General features: G+C 51.1%; 8 protein-coding genes across 8 annotated transcripts; 3 read left to right on the top strand and 5 right to left on the bottom strand.

The window, feature by feature from the left end:
* Window positions 1-329: 329 nt before the first annotated feature.
* On the bottom strand, window positions 330-1,689 carry APUU_40487S (uncharacterized protein; the record flags this gene model as incomplete). Its single annotated transcript, XM_041703564.1, has 2 exons — window positions 330-462; window positions 518-1,689. 2 exons carry the CDS (start codon window positions 1,687-1,689, stop codon window positions 330-332), a joined length of 1,305 nt encoding a protein of 434 aa, XP_041556237.1.
* Window positions 1,690-5,915: 4,226 nt separating this feature from the next.
* Window positions 5,916-6,395, top strand: APUU_40486A (RNA recognition motif domain-containing protein; the record flags this gene model as incomplete). The annotated part of the gene is made up of 4 exons (XM_041703563.1): window positions 5,916-5,935; window positions 5,992-6,064; window positions 6,139-6,245; window positions 6,344-6,395. 4 exons carry the CDS (start codon window positions 5,916-5,918, stop codon window positions 6,393-6,395), a joined length of 252 nt encoding a protein of 83 aa, XP_041556236.1.
* A 702-nt stretch (window positions 6,396-7,097) lies between these two features.
* On the bottom strand, window positions 7,098-8,092 carry APUU_40485S (bZIP transcription factor; the record flags this gene model as incomplete). The annotated part of the gene is made up of 2 exons (XM_041703561.1): window positions 7,098-7,861; window positions 7,924-8,092. 2 exons carry the CDS (start codon window positions 8,090-8,092, stop codon window positions 7,098-7,100), a joined length of 933 nt encoding a protein of 310 aa, XP_041556235.1.
* Window positions 8,093-10,705: 2,613 nt separating this feature from the next.
* On the bottom strand, window positions 10,706-11,662 carry APUU_40484S (oxygenase MpaB family protein; the record flags this gene model as incomplete). Its single annotated transcript, XM_041703560.1, has 1 exon — window positions 10,706-11,662. The coding sequence occupies one exon, from the start codon at window positions 11,660-11,662 to the stop codon at window positions 10,706-10,708; it is 957 nt and encodes a 318-aa protein (XP_041556234.1).
* Window positions 11,663-12,376: 714 nt separating this feature from the next.
* On the top strand, window positions 12,377-13,779 carry APUU_40483A (DUF3712 domain-containing protein; the record flags this gene model as incomplete). Its single annotated transcript, XM_041703559.1, has 4 exons — window positions 12,377-12,624; window positions 12,679-13,100; window positions 13,153-13,274; window positions 13,327-13,779. 4 exons carry the CDS (start codon window positions 12,377-12,379, stop codon window positions 13,777-13,779), a joined length of 1,245 nt encoding a protein of 414 aa, XP_041556233.1.
* A 483-nt stretch (window positions 13,780-14,262) lies between these two features.
* Window positions 14,263-16,447, top strand: APUU_40482A (aromatic amino acid ammonia-lyase; the record flags this gene model as incomplete). Its single annotated transcript, XM_041703558.1, has 2 exons — window positions 14,263-14,438; window positions 14,494-16,447. 2 exons carry the CDS (start codon window positions 14,263-14,265, stop codon window positions 16,445-16,447), a joined length of 2,130 nt encoding a protein of 709 aa, XP_041556232.1.
* Window positions 16,448-16,628: 181 nt separating this feature from the next.
* APUU_40481S (fumarylacetoacetate hydrolase family protein) lies at window positions 16,629-17,728 on the bottom strand (the record flags this gene model as incomplete). Its single annotated transcript, XM_041703557.1, has 4 exons — window positions 16,629-16,836; window positions 16,915-17,330; window positions 17,406-17,644; window positions 17,701-17,728. 4 exons carry the CDS (start codon window positions 17,726-17,728, stop codon window positions 16,629-16,631), a joined length of 891 nt encoding a protein of 296 aa, XP_041556231.1.
* Window positions 17,729-18,127: 399 nt separating this feature from the next.
* APUU_40480S (CAIB/BAIF family enzyme) lies at window positions 18,128-19,991 on the bottom strand (the record flags this gene model as incomplete). The annotated part of the gene is made up of 4 exons (XM_041703556.1): window positions 18,128-18,670; window positions 18,735-19,232; window positions 19,284-19,582; window positions 19,631-19,991. The coding sequence occupies 4 exons, from the start codon at window positions 19,989-19,991 to the stop codon at window positions 18,128-18,130; spliced, it is 1,701 nt and encodes a 566-aa protein (XP_041556230.1).
* Between the last annotated feature and the right edge of the window lie 286 nt (window positions 19,992-20,277).

Raw genomic sequence — 20,277 nt, 5'->3', positions numbered from 1 at the left:
ACTGCTATGGCGAGTTCTAACTAAGTCTTCCGACACTGGATGACAGATGATTACTTCGTCTTTTGAGTGGAGGGCTCTCTGCTCGCTTTTTCAAGTTTGATTTTTCGATTTCGCTTTATTTATTGAGTGATGAGAGGGACGTGTCTGAAAAGATTCTCTTGGGAAATCTTTGGCGAGTTGGACCTGTCTCTACATTACGTGCACTTGTTGTTCTGCTGGCTAGGACAGTAGATATCAATCCAAAATCAATGTTTCATTCACCATTCTTACGCCATCTGGCTAGTCACTAGTAGTAATTAGAGACGTTTAAATCACAAATCAACTAAGGTTTAGGCTCGAGAAGAGACCGGCACATCCCCAGAAGAATGATAATAGACGCTCAGATAAATCCCCGTCTTCTCCGAGTACGCATACGACACCCACATCACCAAATGCGACGTCTTTGCTAGATCGTGTTCCGGACTAAAGGAGCTCCTGATTAGTACTGAACAACGAGTTACAGGGATGGAAGACATACAAGTACGCCTTGACAATGCCAGGGTAAGAAGCAGCCAAATCCTTCAAGCCAGCAACCTCAAAGAACCTAGCCAAGTTTTCAACACAGGCTAAATCATTAATCCCATGCATTGAGAAATACGGCTTGGCATATGGGATCGGACTCCCGGGCGTCATTTCATAGTTCCACAGCAGCGGTGTCTCGTGCTCCCTAATATATGCCGGACGGTCCTCTATCACCTTTCTTTCCGAATCGCTAGGCTGGATAATATCCCACAGCTGGCGCAGATATTTCAGGCCTTCGATATTCACAGGATCTGCTGCAAGGAGTTTATTGACCGTCCAGACTTCCTCGACCTTGCGCCATGTGAACTCATTAGATACCGAGTAGAACTTGAGTCGGGACAAGGAAGGGTCGACGTAGTCCCAGGACCAAACATGGAACTGATTGAAGGAACTCGTCTCAGCCATATAGCCCTTTACAGTCTCCCAGGCATCGGCGCAGCTTGCCTTGGGCTGTGAAAGCTGGCTGATCGAGTCGGTTACCAGCTCACTTATGCTCTGGCCGGATGCTACCGTCTTCAGCCCCGGGAAGGTATATCCCTTAACAACAACACTCCCGTTCTTCAAATCGAGTCCGAATCCGTACTGCGATCTTAAAAGGGTTCTGCCGGCCAGCTCAGGGTCGGCTAGGCGGTCCGTCTCCTCCTTGGTAAGGGTGTGTCTGAACCCGAAATACGCAAACAGGTGCGGATCGAACCCCTTCAGCTCCAGTCTCGATAGGCCCCTGATGACGTCCGAAGCAGGAAGCTGATTGAACGGGTCTATCTTACTTCCAGAATATGAATCCATAGCCTCGAACCCGATACGTACAATGGGCCGCGTGCCTCCACGCTGCTGGTAGTTCACGCTTAGTTCGACGGGATCTCCGCTGACTGTGACGTTGGAGCGAAACCGAGATGGATAGGGTCCTAGCCGCGGAGAGACTTGTCCTTCGAAGAATTTGAGGTACTGGTATTGCTGATCGAGTGGGTATTGGGCGGATTGAAGCATTCGGCCTAGCAGAGAGCCGGTATGATGCCACCATTGTTCTTGGTCGTTTGTTGGCGGGGAGACGTATTTGCTTAGAGCATCGAATGGAGGGATGGGCGTGGCTTCATGACTGGTGCCCTTATCCTGCGGTGGGTTGGCCATTGTGCTTGGTTCGAATATCCTACCAAATGCTTGGTGATGAAGCGTCGATTTATGGGTAGTAGCGCCTTTATTATACTTGAATCAACACCACATGCGGGCCAAAACTAAAGCATGTCCTGCCCCCACGTCGGCCCAATTCAAAATCGGCCCTCGCATGACCATTGAGCATCTGGGTAGCCGGGAATTTTACCCCAGGCACCAGTCCTACCGTGTCACCAAGGGACCCACGATAACGGATTTGACGTTATAAGTTAGTTCCTCTGATACCTTTCTATAGCACCGCGCCTTACGCCCCGGTTGAAAAAGAGACCTAGCCTAGCTGCTCGTGATATTGACATTCCATTCTTCAAAGCTCGGAACACTATTTTCTTCAAGATTCGGGTGGTCCGGCACATCCAACAACACCCCCACAAACGGTCGAGGTCCATTCGGGGTATTGCAACGGCTGTGCAACGTTTGGCGATATTGCGGTATAAATATCTTTGGACAGGGTGAAGCTCTGTACCACACACGGGCCTTGGCGGGGGTATGGCCGTCATGTGCACAGTGTAGCTGTGTAACGTCGGTGATATCTGTTGCACACCTGGCCGTAGCTTGTTGGCTCCGAGAGCAGTGCAACATAAATATACCGATAAAAGCTGATTCCCGAAGTTCTGGCCGAGCCTATCAGCTTTGCCCTATAATAACAGACTTTATACCGGTGGTCTCTTGGCTCCTTCCTCAACAGTACCTACTACTGATTGCAAGTCGGAAGGAGCAACCCATGTAAAGAGGGAGGCAGGGAAAGTGCAACCCTCGAACAGAGTATAAATGGAAGGAACGCTCGCCGGTCGTTCTTTCCTTGCTTTGTACATGCACTTGCCATGTTGGGAGCTATAGTAATATGTTATCTCTAGGAAGGAACAATGGGCAACCCGGTGCGTTTTTAATTGGAAAGGGCAACTATTCGGAGCGCCATGTTACACATGAGCCTATCCTTGGACAGTTCCTAGCGAGCTTGATGGCTTATAAAGTAGGGGTGTACAGATAGGGTCTGCGAAGATAAAATTTGCATAACCCCTGGCTGTGATACGTGACACATCTGACTTGGCCTGAAATATAAAAGCACAGCGCAATGCACCCCTGGCAAGCATCATAGTTTTGTATGATTATCCAGGGTGCGATCAGAGTGCTGGCGCCAGCTTAAGGTTTCAAAGGACCATACTATTTCCCGCATGGGCTCGCTGAAGATTGTGCTTGTGCCTTGATAGATATATGTCTCATGTACCTTTGACAGGCCGCATACCTTCAATGAGTTTCAGGAATCTGGATCAGAATCTGGAGCTGCAAATAGCGGTCGATCCAATCCTTTGTGATACGCAGCCCGAGTCCCTGCGCTTGTTGGGTTGCAGAAACATGAAGAGATTCGTCACAGCATGGCGATCGTCCTGAATACCCCAAGGAGATGGCTTTATCCAAAGTCATAGGGCCCATGGTAGGCACATACTGTTGATTTTATTACGCAGGTAGATATCGAAGGCCGTCACTCAGCATCTACCCCGTTTACACCCTCCAAGTCTAAAGTCGAAGCTGTGAAAGCGGGTGCAGAGGTGCAGACTTCACCGAGAATTAGAGCATGCGTGTAAGGCTAACAAGCTACACGAGAATGGGCTTGGCTTCACCCAGAAATGCACCTCGCCTGGCCTTCCCAGCGTTGATTAGACTGACATAGAGAGATCTGTGATACCCCATACGAGTACATCAATTCGCTCTGGTCTAAGAATATGCGTAATAGGTTCAGCTGGACGTCTGGCTCGGAGTCCCTGGTAGCTCTTTGCTGGCCATCAAGAATATCATTCAGACGCTGCACTACTAATCATTAATGTGAGCAGCTCTCTTAATCCATTCTTACAGGTTAGACGACGTTGAAGACCTCTTCTTCCTGCGACGAGGTCAGCCAGCAACCCACGTCTTCTACGGTACCAACTAGGCTATCAACAGTGCTAACTTCACCTACATTAAGGCAGTGCACGAGGCCACCAGACTGTACAATCCAAAATGTTTGGAGATATTCGTCGGTACCTGACGGGCCCATTTCATAATGTGTGTCCAGGCTAAGCATAGAATCCAGATGAGCTCAGCAACCTCCATCGCGGTCAAAGTCTCGGCTCGCATTGGCGCCATCACGCCCGTTGTCTAACGACAGACGATTATATCACGATGGTCGACAACAAGACCGGTGGTCTATTTCCACTTATGCTGCGACTCATGGAGGCTGAATCGCCCATCAGTCTGGCCTCGAACACCGCTCTTGCGAGACGGGCCGCATTCCGGCACTTCGATGGCTTCGATATCTACCGAACTCGGGATGTTACTCGGTCCACAGCGGGGTCCAGCCAAGCAATCCCCGGGCAGCACAGGGATATATGCGAGGACATCAGAAATCGTCCATCGGGAGGCCCGAAGGTGTGATGCCCCTGGGGTCCGATTGTTCTCGTCGGTCCAGCAACTGTCTGAGATCTGATGAAGCCGATGACTATCCTAAGTTCGTTCCCAAGGGACAGGCGACTGCACTCCTTTTCCTTCAGGGGTTGATGCAAGGGAGAGCCTCTTGGTATCTTTACTACAGGACGGCCTCTGTGTCTGATCCTATAGCGTGTAACTTGGCCGTGCTCTTCCGGGGCAGTTTCACCGTTAGGCGACCGTCCTCAGGCGGACGTTCCAACATACCTATCTGGAATCCTCGACTCCCAGGCTTCCGTTCTGGAGGCCTTCGCCATTCTGGCCACTAGATCCTCCTCGTCTAGCGGACTTACTCGGCGTTTCTTGCGAGGGGGCTCACTGTCGGACTCGTCCATGACTTTGCCAGGGACGACCGAGGACGGGGCAGGGATATTTTCATCAACAGAAGCATGCTCGGGGCTTGAATTCGAGCTAAGCCCAAAGGGCTGTTCATCAGTCAGGTTTACGGCCTATGGAAAGTCAAAAGGAGAAGTGTGGAGGACGGGGACAGGAGCTTACGTTGAACTTCACGTATCGGGATTCTCGAGCCCAAAATTCGTGAGATCATGTAAACAGAGAAGCCATCAGATCAGGAATTCACTCGGGCCGGCGTCAACATATCTTCACCAAATCATCGGCCTGGAATTCCTCGACCCAACGCACCAAGCGAACATTTCCTTCCCTGCCCTATCCAAAGACAGTCCCTCATGCGTCCCATTATCAATTCCATTACTGACAGCGTTTGACAGTATATATCGAAAAAGGGCTTTTGCCAAGGCCTAGACGAGGAAAAATTCTCGCTCCCGTTAATTCACCTGCTCAATCACACAGAGCATCCAGATCGGATGACTTCCGCGATTTATAACAGGGCATACGTTGCGAAGCTCAAACGCGAGGTTAGATCACATATACAGGATGCCATGGAGACACTCGGGGCTGTTCGAGTATACCCGCGGGTCTTGGGCCATATCCACGAGGAACTAATGAGAATGCTTCACGAGGTAAAATATACGCTTGGTGCGAACAACGGGGCTAGAATGTTGATTTTGGGACTGGGACTTGGTTAGCGCAAATGAATATGTCTCGGTAGAAATTAGATACGCATTCTTATGAAAGAAGTGAATTATCAAAAGGTCAAAAGTTACCAAAGGCAGGGGCCTAGCAAGCAGCCTCACGATAGTGGGGCAGACATTCCGCCCGTGAACAAGATCCCGTATTGGCTGCTCACTCGCATAAGGTCCTCGCAGTCAGAGATCGCGCCCTCCACTTTGACACCTAATCAGCAATCACTGACCGTCCTGGATTCTTGGGTCGTTTCTAAGGGAGATCCTTGCTCTTCCAAACCTCCAGCCTCCTCTCAGGCAGTATGCCTAAAATCCATTACAGACTGGAACACAGATAGAGTTTGCTAACGCGTCAGGATCCGTGCTCTGCAGGCGGCGATTGGGGCAGCTGCATGTGCTCTGATGGTGTGATGGAGTGACCGTGGGCCATGCTGCCAAACAGGGAAGCGAGCTGTGCTGCAGTATTTGTGGTGCTGCTGCCGTGGTGGTGACTGGAGGGCTGGCTGAGCTGAGATCCGTTGAAAACGGGAGTAACTACTTGTAGTAAGAGGGGGGTGAAATAAAAGCCAGGATTACCCCGCTACCACTACCACCCCTCTGCTTGAATATTCTGAAATTTTCTTCCTTCTCCTTTCCTTCCTTTCTCATCCTTCTTTCCCCCTCCAAAAAAAATCCGCCATCATGTCCAAGCTCTACGTCGGGTACGTTTATTCTCGTGTTTCCGCATGAACAGTTAATTAATTGATATCTGTGATAGAAACCTCTCATGGGGAACCAACACCGATTCCCTCCACCAGGTCTTTTCCGAGTTCGGTACTGTTGTTGACGCTGTATGTTATTTCCTGACTCGCAACCCGCTCATCTACTGCGTACAGCTCTAGTCCATGCATACTAACAGCAGCAGATCGTCATGACAGACCGTGAAACCGGCCGCAGCCGTGGCTTCGGGTTCGTCACCTTCTCCAATGAAACGGAGGCCGAAGGAGCGATGAACAGCTTGAACGACCAAGAGTAAGAAAAAAAAAATTCCCCATCTTTCTTGTGCATTTCGCACTGACTATGTTTGATATAATGCCCGTATACTGACAATTATTTGTGCGCTGGTTTAGGGTTGATGGTAGACGTATCAGGGTGAACAAAGCTGATGGTGGCCGTCGGTAATCTAAAAAGTGTGACTTGAGCGGAAAGCGTGAGGCTGGAGAGTCTTGACTTTACTTTGCCTGGTAATACCTTTATTCTGTGGTGGTGCAGGGCGATGGCATATTTACTACTGAGGTACTTCATTAGGTAGTACTAAATTGTCCCTGTCTTTGGCAGCTGTTACTATGATAGATGCATCGTATACCCAATCTGCATGTGGATATGTTCGCTCGACTTTTATTCCGTTTCACTCCCCGCTGTACAAGTAGACTGCTCCTATTCGGACTTGTAGTGTAAATAGTATATAGGTGTATATATATTGACTATATTGTGTTATCTACGACCTAGTCGATGAATAGGGTGGTCATATTCACCCGAGTCAACCCGAGTGTCCCAGGTGGTCATTTGCATAGTTCCTATACTGACCAACGAACCTGATGCGACATTAGGGGTTTACTGTCGAAGTGCAGTACCCGTTGTTGCTAATTTGGTCCAACGTCCGCCCGGTGGAAATTTTAGGACGATGTTGTAGCGTTTGAGTGTCAGTGCGAATACTAGGTGGTGGGTTGTGTACGGCCGGTATACCGTCACCTCTCGGTCCTCCTTGGACGACGCGCTGCCGTTGCTGAAAGTGCTGCTGAGTCCTCGTGAGTGCGAAGCAAGGGGGGAGGCGTGCTTCGAGGGAAATGGGAAATGGAAGATACATCCGTAGCTATCCCTTCATTATAGGTACCGAAATATCATCTTCTCCCCTCGAGAGCTCCGCCATCGATTCGTCGACCACAGTAGTTCACGGCACCCCGCAACAACCCACGGCCATCGCCGTATAAAGTTCTCTGACACCTCCCAGTTCCGAGGGTCAGTAGGCTCCCCCCATACTAATAGCCCACAAGCCTCGTCTGTCACATTCCAGAACCCCATGATATCAAGACACAGCGGGTGGTCATCAAAGTCCCCTGCGCTTATCAAATTGTTCCGTATCTGAGGAAATGGGAAGAAATCCAACCAAGGGTGGTGCAGCGTTGAAGATTGAAGCGATGTAGGACGGAGACTATCCGGGAGTTTGTCCTGGGTGATATACCCCGGGAGCGCTGTGCTAAACGGAGAGAGTGCATCGTCCTCCATCCACTCGGGACCCGGCGACATTCCCAGAGTGTGCATGTTGCTTATAAAGGCGCGGAAGACGTTGACTTTGCAGAGGGTTAGAAGGTGGTCTGCGGACGGTGATCCGAGAACATAGCTTTCAACGGCTCTGTCGCTGAAACGCTCGAGAAGCTTGTCGATTTCATCGCCGAGAAAACACATCCTGCGCTCCCAGGTGGCGGTCCTTGGGCTGTTGTTGCTCGTGGCGGATGAAGGAGATACTGTTGATGGCGATGATGTCGATTGTGACGATCGCGGGAGTAGTGTGACTTCACCCTTGGCAATCATTTCTTCGATCTGCTCCTGGATTGTTGATTTCTTTTGTAACTCGCGTCTCCGTTGTCCTGGCGCGTACGGTCTGATTAGAAAGAGCGCATACACCTGGTGTTCAGGTAGAGAAACTCACGGAAAGCGCGCTGGTTAATCCGGTTCTGTCTCTTGCGGCGCTCCTTGGGATCGCCCAGTCCAGTCCAATTGTCCCCAGTCTCGACAGAGACGGGGCTGCCGCTGTTGGGATCGGAGGCCCATTGGGGTTGCGCGGAATTAGGAGACTTGCTCTGTACCGCCAATGCCATTGTGTCAATCGTCGAGATAGCAGTCAGCGCGGTCAACAGTATTGGAAAGTTGAATAAGACAAAAGGTGGTTGTTGAAACGCAGGGTCGCGACCACGGTTTTTAACAGTTCGGACGAAGCGGAGATAAATGTAGGTCCAGGCTAAACGCCGCTAGATGCTGACAGCTGCATGCTTGGCGTGAGTCACTTGTCATTGATCGCTCGAAAAGTTATTTAACTCAGCCAACCCCAGGAACATATTGATGCGATCAGCTTCTATCATGCTCTTGTTGAGTTTGCGATTGGCTAGATTCTTTTCTTTGCTTGGAAATCATTGAGGTCCCAAGAATGCGGATATCACCACCGCTAAAAGCATGCCTGACTGCCGCTGGTAGTGCATAACAGCGAGGCTTTTTCTCAACAACCAGACAGGCTGAGCCAATGGCAAGGTGTCTGACTACGAGCCTTACGTCCTTAAATATGTGAAGCAGCTATCAGGAGATTGCAAGTTGAGCTTTCATGTCCTTTTTGTCTGGGGGTGGAACTAGTTTACCTATACTATCAAGAAAAAAGCTCCACTGAAGGCTGAGCTGACAATTGAGGCACGCCATCATGGACTGGGATACATGGTAAACGACTGGAATTACCCTCGAAATCGAACATACCCACTGGTTGGGCTGGAATGGGCTGTGATGGTAACTTGCACTTCAACGGTAGCACTAGTCTCGTAGTGTTGCTCACAGCTGAGGGCACCTTTTTCATGGCACGACACCCAAATGATGTTAATATTTAGTGCAGCGGGTTTGTATAATCAATTTCTGTTGTTGGAAGATCTTGCTCAGCACATCACCTTAAGCATATTGTAAGTAACGTATAGTTGCACATATTCGCGATATCCTGCGATTGTACGGTAGTGATTTCAGATAGTATGTGCCTATCTATAAAACATGACTCCATAGTATGCGTCCCTGCACTCTTTATCAGTGTTGTGTTCGTGTTGACAAGTTCGTCGTTGTGCATGCGATGTTAATTTAAAGGTAGTGAGCCGAGGTGTTTGCAGGATCGCGTGGCTGCTATCGTTGAAGCTAAAAATAGGCCTCGTAAGTGGTCCCTGTATTCTCTTGTTCCGTCGAGGATCGGAGACTATCTCCGCCGAGTGGAAGTGCGCATTTGGGGTGGATATAGCAAGGGAAATGGAGGTGCATGGGCAGCAGCTGGGTATAATGAGACGCAGAACGGATCATAGTTGGGATATACCCAAGAGCTGGTGTCCATGAGGAGTATGCTGGGGGCGACTAGTCAAGGAATGACTGTCTTATGAACCAGAAACCGCAGCAGTAGAGTATCGGCTTCCTATAGAGCGGCGATGTGAGCAGGCCAAGCAGGAGCAGGAACTGCGTAATGAGAAAAAGAGACTGCAACAGTAGGTCGAGGTTCACCGCCAGGACGAAATTGACTCTCGACACTACTAGAGCACCTAATTAGTAGGGCCCCTATGCAGCTTCAGTCAATGGATTTTGCCCACTGCATCACATGAGAGGCTGAGAGGCTGAGAAGGAATGTTGATGGTACATGACTGCATACAGTACCCCAGTTGTGGAGGAATTCTGACCTCATAATGCAGTTGAGTAACAATCAAGGACCGTCATGATCAACATCGCCATCTGTCTTGTGAAAGGCCGAGCAGTCAGTCATACTTTCGGTAAACCCCCAACTACCGACTGTGACATCGGCAGGCCACAGGTGCAGTTGCGACATCTCCCGTCTTTAGCCTTCGCTTCCCTCGAAACCCTATTGGCAGTCGAGTGTATAAAGCCACAGATCATCGCCATCGTACACCATACGTCGTATACTCTGTACTCTGTACGGTCTACTCCATAGCGTAAGTTGGGGCGGGCTACTCCGCGTCCCGCGTCGACGAATTCGACAATGCGTAAGCGGCCGACCAAGTGGACTCAGGAGTCAGGACTGAAAATGTGGGCGTCTGGGACTGTGGGCGAGCACGGCAACCTCGCGTAACGGCGAAAATCCCATCGTATCGAGATTCGAGTGCGAAGTGTGGATGATCGTCTGTGGGGGGGATACCGAGATGATGATGGTAGCGAGTCTCAGATCGGACAGGGTCACAAAAGAAGTTAAGTGGTTAAGCATCAGCAAGGTGAAAATCTCGCCAAGAGAGAGAGGTCGACTCACAGCGGCTCGGAGAAGTCTGAGTCGCGACTCCTGCTGGTGGCGATGCAAGTTGATGCATCTGACACCGAGCTGGGACTGCGAGTGTGCGACCGTGTGTTTGGGGTTGCAGTCGGACCCATGGCTCTGCTTTGGCGACGATCATGGAGTAGGCAGTGGGCACGAACATCGCAAATTTTCGACGCCGTCTGGGGTCAGTCTTTGCTGGGGTTTGGTGTGGAGCGAGAATTTTGCTATTATTGGAAGAGAATGTGATCTGGGCATTTGCTCATACAGACACCGTTGGCCTTCTTATCTACGTTCAAACAGTCTGGTATACATCAGTAAGTCATCACATCATATTAGCAGCTATTGAGTAGACCAAACAATGTAGAGTATCAACAAGAAAGCCAATTGGCTATAACCAAAAAAAATAGAAGAAGAAAATAAAATAGAAAAACCGCTTCTACGCATTAATCTGATTCCTCAGCTCCTCCAAATAGTACTTCACAGGAGAAGACCTCCACGTCTTCGGCAGCACTGGATAACAGGGCTTCAGTAGCCCAATCGTAGTCGAATACATCGTTCTCGTCCCAGCCGTGCTCTGCAGCCCATACCCCTCCCGCACTTTCTCTGGGAGCATCTCAATCGTCAGAGACCTGAGGAACGGCTTCATGTAGCCAACTCCACCGGGTAACTCGTTCGCGCGCGATGGTAGCTCAGCTGCGAATCTTTGCGCCTCGTCAGATACACGCAGGCCTTCGACCTGCTCGTCCCAGTACTTCCAGAACTGGTTGCGCGAGGAGGGCCACGACCCCTGCGCCAACACAGTTGGCGTCAGGTGTCGCAGGACCGTCGAGAACTCAGCGAAGCCCGCCTCTGCGGTCGGGTAGTCTACTGTGCCATAGATTCGCTGGTAGAAGTCTGTCGCTGTTGCGTAGAGGGTCGCGACGAGCCAGAGCTGCGAATCTGCGTCGGGCCGTGTGAGACCCTGAGATGTGAGGAGCGGCGGTTGGCCGAGGCGAATGCGACCTAGTAGCGCTGCTTTTTCCTCGCGCGTGCCGAAGACGAGGCAGGCGATGTAGGTGATTGTTGCATGGAAGGCTGTGGTGAGTTCAGTGGTGAGGTTAGAGTTGCTGACTTGGCTTGCGCCTGGCTTCGCGGCTTGCAGCAGGAGTGCAGGGCCCGATGCGACGAAGAGGATGCCCTCCCGGAGAATTTTAGGGAGGACTTGGAGGTCGTCGAGAGCTGCGAGGTTGGGGTGGTTGAAGTCTTTGGTGTTGGGTTGTGCTGGTGCTGGAGATTGTGTTGCCTGTTGTGCTTGACTCGGGGTGTGCGACGAGACAGGGGAGATTTGGTCGTCGTCCCCCTTTGCGTCAAACAGCATTGTGCTGGTGTTGGTAGGGACTTCGGTGTGCGACATTGCAGTATGGGGAGGATGGAGATTGGAGACTGATGGGGAGTTCAGAAGGGTCTCGCACGTTTTGGTCGACGCTGGACTGAACGTGCTGTGTTATGGCGGGTTAGCATGCACAGTCCGCACGCCATATGAACGCCACTTACCTAGCTCGCGACAGGGGGTGCTTGCAAGTGCCGACAGGATTTGAGGCGACAGACACGCGATCAACAGATCTATGCTGGGACTATCCCAGAATGGTATGCTGCCCGACCACAGTGGAGCCTCAGGACCAACGAAGCCTGGGGGCGACTGGAGAGGATTCTGGGGGTTTTTTGCAACGCCCCGCAGGGTGTGGCTGCGAAAGCGAGGGAGTAAGACAGCTTCACCAGCTTCTTGTTGTGTGCCGAGGAGTGAGACAAGACGAAAGTGACCTTGGAGCTGGTCCTCCGCATGTGAAGCGGTCGAGTGCTGCTGGTTGGTTGGGGGGAACTGGGCATTGCGATCGTCCTGACGATCCCCGGATAGCGCACTTCTTAGTCTTCAAAGGGGCTCCATCTCCGAGGCTTCGTCCGCCCACTCACTGCCAGGATGTTTCTCAGGTCTTTTAGGTCGACGTCTCCCCGCAATCGTGAGCGTGGAGGCCGAGACGACTGGGACGACAATTTCCGGGGATTTATCTTGTTGACAAGTTGACCTTCCTCCTCCTTCGACCAACCTGGATGTTGCCCGTGTCAAGCCATGTCGTCCAACGGTTCTCTGGTTGAAAAGAAAGGAGATGCTAAGGCTGGCTCCAAGAACGCGCTGGGTGCCTTTCGCGGCCCTGTCGCTGGCGGCGACGTCGATGTTGAACGCATCGAGGATGTGTCTCTAGTCGAGCCTCCAGTAAAGCAGAAGAAGTCGCGCCAGCTGCGCCGTCACTTTGCGCGGTTCTGGTGCTGCTATCTCTTCTGGAACATCATCTTCCTCGCCATCTTCCTACCAATCTTGTAGGTTGCCCCTTTTTATGCTTTCAATGCTTTGGCGAGGACTAACCAGGTCAGCTTCTTAATCGTCATTCCTGCCGTCGCTCAGCTGGTCGTCGACAAGTCAGACCTTGTGCTGGTTAACGCGCAACTCGTTGACCCACGCCCGGACTCCATGATGCTCACCCTCGAGGCTGCTCTGGACCTTGGAGTGATATTCCCCGTGCGCATTGAGCCGCTCACGCTGTCTATCTACAACCCCGAGGCGACAGGAAACGACACCATTTTCAAATCCACAATCGGCGCCTCGAGAATCGATGGAAATACGACCCTGGGCGTTAAGGATGTCCGTACACCCTTGCACGTGTCCGAGTGGACCGACTATGTCCATAGAGTCGTCTTCAACAAGAACGAACCCCTACCAGTGAAGGGTTCGACCATTACGTACATTGGTATTCTCAAAGCGCATGTCCATGTAGACAAGTTTATCCATCAGAACAGTGAGTCTTTACTGCCGGAACATGAATGAATAAACCAAGCTAACTCAGCCAGCACTCAATTCATTTGAGGGGTTCTCTATTGATGAGCCCCAGTTAATAAAGAAAGAAGAGGACGGCACAAACCTGGTCGCAAATGCAACCCTTCCAAACCCGTCTGTGATGACTCTGCAGATTGTAAGTGCAATTATTTTGACCTGGTTCCTGGATCCACAGCTGACCAAGAAAGGGAACCACCGTGCTCGACCTCAAGGCCGGTAACTACACCCTTGGCAACGCAACGATCGATAACCTCATACTATACCCGGGCAATCACTCAGCCTCGGTAAGAGGCATCCTCGACCTCGAATATCTCGTCCACAACCTGGGTGGAATTCTCAAGACCCAAGGCGACGCCCTGAACAGAGGAGCCCTTAGCCTCACAGCCGTCGGAAGATCTGTTACTCACGACGGCGAAGATGTCCCGTATTACACAAAAGTCATGCAGGAGCTGAGCCTGACCGCCGATGTCTCGATTGCGGCACTACTCAAGAACACTGTACATGGAGCCCTCCACCCCGAGGGAGAGCCGGGACTCCTCGACAACCTGACGGGCTCCAAGGGCGATAATAAGCTCCACGACGCTCTCGATGGCATTCACGATCCGGACAACAGTTTAGGGCTGGATAAAACCAGCTCATAACCTGGGTGGGTCTTAATAGGTTATGATTAATGATGTATATAATTTCTTTTTCCCACGGTGGCTTGTTTTGCGCATACATACTATATCCAATAGATACCGGTCGCCCAATGAAACAAACTCTAAACACAACACTGGACCTTTCAAGACAAAAACTGTGATGCCAACTGAAACAGTAACTGAAACGAAAGAAATCGAAGAAAATTCCGTGACGTTAGTACGAGCCAGGATCTACAATCTGAATCTTGCAACTCCACCGGTTCGTTGAATTCCGATCTTGCCTTGCAGCAGGCAGCCAGTCTATTCAATATTGGGAGTTTCGAGCACCTATTATTTCAATACCCCTTAATCTTTCATTGATACACTCAATACATTGGTAACCGGACGGATGCGTATAAATACCGTGAATAAGGTTGGCCCGTTTTCTCTGCTCTGAGTTTCTCCCCTTGCTGCCCGCTCAAACTTCTCTCACCAACAACCACGATCATGGGTGAAGCCTCTCTTTGCGACCACCGGCAGCCAGTACCCAATATGGGCCTCTCGGAGTACACAAGATCCGTCTTGTCCTCGTTAAGCGAACTGCAGACCATCATCGAGAAGCAACACACCGTCCAACTTGATGGCCACACCCTGCGCCTCAGCGATGCCGTCGCAATTTCCAAGTATCCAACCCCGCCTTCATATCCTACCCAGCAGACACTGACCATCGCTTCCTAGGTACGGCGCCAACCTCTCAGTAACCGATGACAGCCAGATACTAGCCCGGATGCTTGGCAGCGTCGCTCTGCTTGACAAGAGGCTATCCCAAGGCAAGGTCGTATACGGCGTGAATTCGGGCTTCGGGGGCAACGCAGATACTCGCACAAATGCACATGAGGATCTCCAGAAAGCGCTGGTCCAGCATCATAATACTGCTGTTGTTCTGCCGTCGGACAAGGGCCATTCTTGCTCGTCCGTTCTCCGTCATCTTCCCCAACACTCGATCCCCATACCTGTTGTCAAGGCTGCAATGGTGGCTCGATGCAACTCGCTCATCCGTGGTCATTCTGCCGTGCGCGTTAACATTGTTCGGAACCTAGCGAAGATGATTACCGAGGATTACACCCCTGTTGTCCCGTTGCGTGGAAGTATCTCGGCGTCGGGGGACTTGACTCCGCTCGCGTATATCGCTGGTGCGCTTGAGGGCAACTGTGATATTTACATCCACTGCGGAAAGCAAGGTACAATTGTACCGTCAGACAAAGCGCTCAAGCAGCTCGGGTTGGAACCTTTGACATTCCGTCCTAAGGAAGCTCTGGGCTTGCTTAACGGTACCGCGTTCAGTACCGGTGCAGCCAGTCTTGTGCTCTTCGAAGCCAACCAGCTTGTCCTTCTTACGCAGGTCCTCACGGCAATGTCGACTGAGGCTCTACTCGGTACACAGAAGAACTACGATCCCTTCATCGCGGACGTGCGTCCTCATCCTGGCCAAAAAGAAGTAGCTGGCAACATCCACCGCTTCTTGTCTGACTCCCGACTCACTTCGGACCACGAGCATTCTGGCTCATCACACGAACTGGCACAAGATCGCTACCCCCTCCGCACTGCGTCCCAATGGATCGGGCCGCACGTCGAAAACATGGCCCTTGCACTATCGCAGGTGTCCATTGAACTCAACTCAACTACCGACAACCCGCTTTTCGATGCGGCCAACCAAACCATCCACCACGGAGGCAACTTCCAAGCAGCCTCGATCACAAGTGCCATGGAAAAGACCACCAACGCCATGCAATCTCTGGGAAAACTCATCTTCACGCAGTGCTCGGAACTTCTCAACCCAATGCTGAGCAAGGGCCTTACTCCGAACCTATGTGCCGATGACCCAAGCCTATCCTTTGCGCTGAAGGGAGTCGATATCAACATGGCCTCGTACATGTCTGAGCTCGGTTACCTCAATAACCCGGTTAGCAACTTCGTGCAAACGGCTGATGTGAATAATCAGCCAGTCAACTCGCTCGCACTAATCGCGGCACGGTATGCTGGTGATGCGGTCGAGGTCTTCTCCCTTATGGTGGCGAGTCATATTTATACTCTCTGCCAGGCAGTTGACCTTCGCGAGATGCACAAGCTGTTTGAAGCAAAGGCACGGAAGGACATGGCCGATTCCACAGCCGAGATCTTCGGGTCAGCCGTCACCAACCAAATTGTTGTTTCCTTGTGGACGGAGATCATGGAGCATTGGAACCGGAACTCGACATTCGACCTTGCTGATCGAGCTGATACATCTGTGTCCCTGACTATTGGCACACTATTTGCCGCTCTTACGAAGAGCGCCGGTGCAATCAACGACGCTAGCCTGGTTACCAAATGGCAGGGCCGTACCACCGACATCCTGAAGCAAGCATACAGCGCGAACCGCAAGTCATATCTCGCTAGTCCAAAAGGAAGCTTGCTATGCTCATCCTCGGCGAAGATCTACAACTACGTCCGCGGTACGCTGAAAGTGCCTATGCACAAGGGACTGGTGGACCATCCTACTTACGTTTCTGACTCTGGGGACGCTTCGAGCTCGGACAAGAAGACAATTGGGTCACGTATCTCCACAATCTACGTTGCCCTCCGAGAAGGCCAGTTCATGAGCGTCCTCGTCGATTGCTGGCAGGATCAGCCTTCGCACATCTTGGATAATTGAAGAATCATGGGTGGATATCTTCTAGACATAGACCTCACAAGCTTCAGAGGTATTTCTTTTCGGAACTTATCTCTTTTAACTATTAGATAGAGAGTTACCCAGCAAATTCTATTCAATTCTATACTTGGATGAAATCTCTTTCTTCCCAGCCCTAATCCAGGTATTTTAGGCGCATGTTTTATCAAATCTGGTTCTCAAACTTCGAAACCAACGTCCCGACATGCGGCAACAGCTCAACAGCAAACTCGTCCCCAGCCTTCAAAAACTCCTTCGGATTCTTCGCCGCTCCAACACCCGGAGGCGTCCCAGTCAAGATGATCGTTCCAGCAGGTAGCGTCGTACCCTGGGATAGGAAGCTAACCAGCTTAGGGACGGAGAAGATCAGATCGCTATAAATGTTAAAACCCCCATCCAAGAAATCAACGGAAAGTAATATGGGCATATAAAAGAGGGTAGGAAAGACATACGTCAGTTGGCAATCCTGCAAAACAACCCCATTCTTCACCCCCCTAATCCTCAACCCCCCAACATCCCCAACAACCTTCTGCGAAACAAGCACCGGACCAAGCGGACAAGCCCCATCAAACCCCTTCGAAAAGCACCACTGGCTCTGGTTCATCTGGCTCGTGCGGCTGGAGATATCATTTGCGGCTGTGTAGCCTAGAACATACTCAAGCGCTTCGTCCTCCGAAACATCCTTCGCATCGCGCCCGATTACAATCGCCATTTCGGACTCGTAGTCGCCCGTTCCGTCTGCTTGGGTGATCTTGGGCAGGATGGTCGGGGATGTTGGGTAGGGGTTTCCGAGGGATGTTGAGGGTTTGATGAACAGGGTGGGCACGGTAGGGATTTCGAGAGACATTTCTCTTGCGTGGGAGACGTACTATATCCGTTATTTAGTGTTAGCATTCCAGGTTGAAATCGGAATGCTCCTGGTATACTAGTAGGTAAGGATTACATTCAGCCCAATGCATCTAATACTCCCGACTTCATTCTGGGCGACAGGCGAGAGTAACCGCGCGATACTCTCAGTCGTGCCCGTCTTGGATCCCGGGTTCAGCACGGAGGATCCGGAGAATAGCGCGACAGGGACATCGTTCCCTTGGTGGATGGCGAGGCCGACGTCGAGAGTGGGGCTGACTGGCTCGCCGATGAGGATTGTGGAGGGATTGGATTTGGGATGGAAGCGCACGAGGCCTGGAGTTGTTAGTATTAGTGAAAGACGAGACATGAGTTGGTCAAGGGAGAGGTACGGGAGAAGGTGGCTGCAATTTTGGACATCGTGGCGCGTAGTCTAGATTTGGATTCTAAACTTGCGAATGATCTGGGGCGATGGGCTTGAATAGAGTATATATTAAGTTCCCCCCGGAGTAATTCTCATGCAGATGGAGTGTTGGTCGTGGGGAGAGTGGGAGTGTGCCACTTCTCCACAATATCGTGGGGATATACTGGACACCATGTTGTCACTTTGGTTGAAGGACTAGACTTAACTTGGATTTGAGTAGAATTAAATTACCTATTGTGAAGTGATAGTTGTTTTAAGGCTCGTCCCAGTGTGAACAAACTTCCAAGGTCTATTTGTGAAAGACGAACTTAGGGTTGTTGATATGATATGAGGTATGGCATATGCTAGCTTCTATATTGAATATAAAACTATAGACCACCCCTCCATAGGCGTGTCTAAATCAACCTCTTGTCTCCATCGTCCATTCCGAAGTCGTCCCATGAAGGTCTGTCCGTCCCATTCGGTCGGCTTGCCCTCTCAAACTGGTTATCCACGCCATCAATCTCCGCAATCGGCTTCACAACCTCGATGTCTGCGCTGTACGCCTTCGAATACCATTTTTCAGTCAAAGCCTCGGTCCCAGCTTTAGGTGACAGATACAGATGCGGGAACCGCTCCTTCATGCCCCTCAGCACGGTCGACGAAATCCGGTCGACGCTATCGCAGTGTCGCAGGGCGAAGAACTCCTTGTTCTGACTCGTGCGCATGGCTTCTTGCACAGATTCGGAGTATTTCCCGACGGCGAACAGGAGAAGGTCGTAATGCATCAGTGAAGCTTTTCCGTGGTACGATCCGCCGTACCTGGCGCGGTTGTAAAGTCCCGTCAATGCCGCGATTGCGCCCATGCAGCCCGTGCCATAGTCGGAGATTGGGAAAGGTGGGACCACAGGGTTGGAAAGTTTCATGAACTGTCCCTGTGCCCATGCAATCCCTGTGACCTATTTTACCTCAGTGTAAGTCTTTGTGTGCAAATTAAGGGAGAGCAAGAACGGGGTTACATACGCAATCTGCTATCTGTTGCCAGCCCGGTCGGCCAGCCCACTCACCCTCATAGCCAAAGCAGTTCTCGTTAACATAGACAATGCCCTTTCCGCGCTTCTCGGCGAGGGTGGCGAGAGATTCCGGCCCGTAACCTAGGCGTTCTAGTGCGCCGGGGCGGTATCCATCTACAAGGACATCTGCATCTGCAAGGAGCGTTTCAAAGATCTGTCGTCCTTCGGGGGTCTTGAGGTCGAGGTCCGCAGCATGCTTACCCATGTTCCCGTCAACTTGGAAGAAAGGAACGTCTGAGAGGTGGGGGCTCGTGATCTTGAGTACGTCTGCGCCGTACTCCGATAAGATACGGGCAACGGTGGGACCCGCGATGATTCGGCAAAGTTCAAGCACTTTGACGCCTTTCAAGATTTTCTGGCTACCATTGGCAGAAGGGAATGGTGTTGGTGCGATATTTCCAGAAAGTTTGGTGATTTTCCATGGTGGTTCTTGGACGTTGAGTTGGCCCTGTATAAGTTAGCGTTGCCCCATACTTTAGTGATCTAGCTTGGGACGTACGTGTGGTGTTTTGATGAAGTCGTCATACTTGAACGCTGTTACACCCGCCTGCCTCCGTTCCTTGTTCATTTCCTCCAGCTCAGCTGCAGAGTATTTCTGCACGTGGCTTTCGATGACCTTGATGACCTCCTCGTAGTCCGTCAAGTCTGGCCGGTGCCCTTCCAACCCGATCATGTTTAATGTGGTTGTAGCCTCAAGCGAACCATGAATATGAAAGAATTCACCCTCATTCTTGGTCTTATATAAATTTGCCGACATGCGGCGGTACCCATTTGACTGCGCAGCAAGCAAGTCGGTATCTGACACCAATTAGCCAACTTGTCTGTAAATCAAATCTTTTGGCATACCTTTGAGCTTCTTTTTCACCTCCGGGTCCAGTTTAGATAGCCCATCTACCTTGGCCATGTACGCCTGGCAACCGAACGCTGTCGCGAGTTCTAAGTTGACCTTCACATTGCGCTTCTGTGCAGCTGGTCCATATCTTAGGTCTGCGATTGCAGCCGCCACGGATCCCTCGACACCTTTCAGCGCAGCGAGCGTCTCTGTCTCCTTGAATGGAATTGGAAAATAAATTTGGTCGTGAGATGAATTGAAGGATACGGCATCTTGTCCTGCAACCACTTCCTCCGGAAGATTGAGGCGCTCAGCTTGATCGCAAAGCAATGAAAATATGCGCCCTGCTTCTTTAACGGGCGAATAAGAAGCCATTTTCCCAGTACAGTGTGGGTTGGATTGCCGATTCTGCACCTAGATGATATATCCAAATTCGCCTACCTGAGTAGTTGGGCGTTATATTGTAAATGCTCTGGAGATATAAACTTGGAACCGCAGAGGGGAATTCAAGATTTAAATGACGTTCCTGGGTCAATTCCGAGCGGCCAGTGCCGGTTCGAGCGCGGAAGCAATGCTGATCGGCAGTTGCAAGCGACAAGAGAGTGCATTATGTCTGGCATGCGCGCAAGAGGCGAATAAGAAGCCTCTGGGCGGTTTCTTC

The sequence above is a fragment of the Aspergillus puulaauensis genome, chromosome 4 (assembly GCF_016861865.1).
Source record: "Aspergillus puulaauensis MK2 DNA, chromosome 4, nearly complete sequence".
NCBI classification, from domain to species: Eukaryota; Fungi; Ascomycota; class Eurotiomycetes; order Eurotiales; family Aspergillaceae; genus Aspergillus; species Aspergillus puulaauensis.
This window is presented reverse-complemented; position numbering and strand designations above follow the sequence as displayed.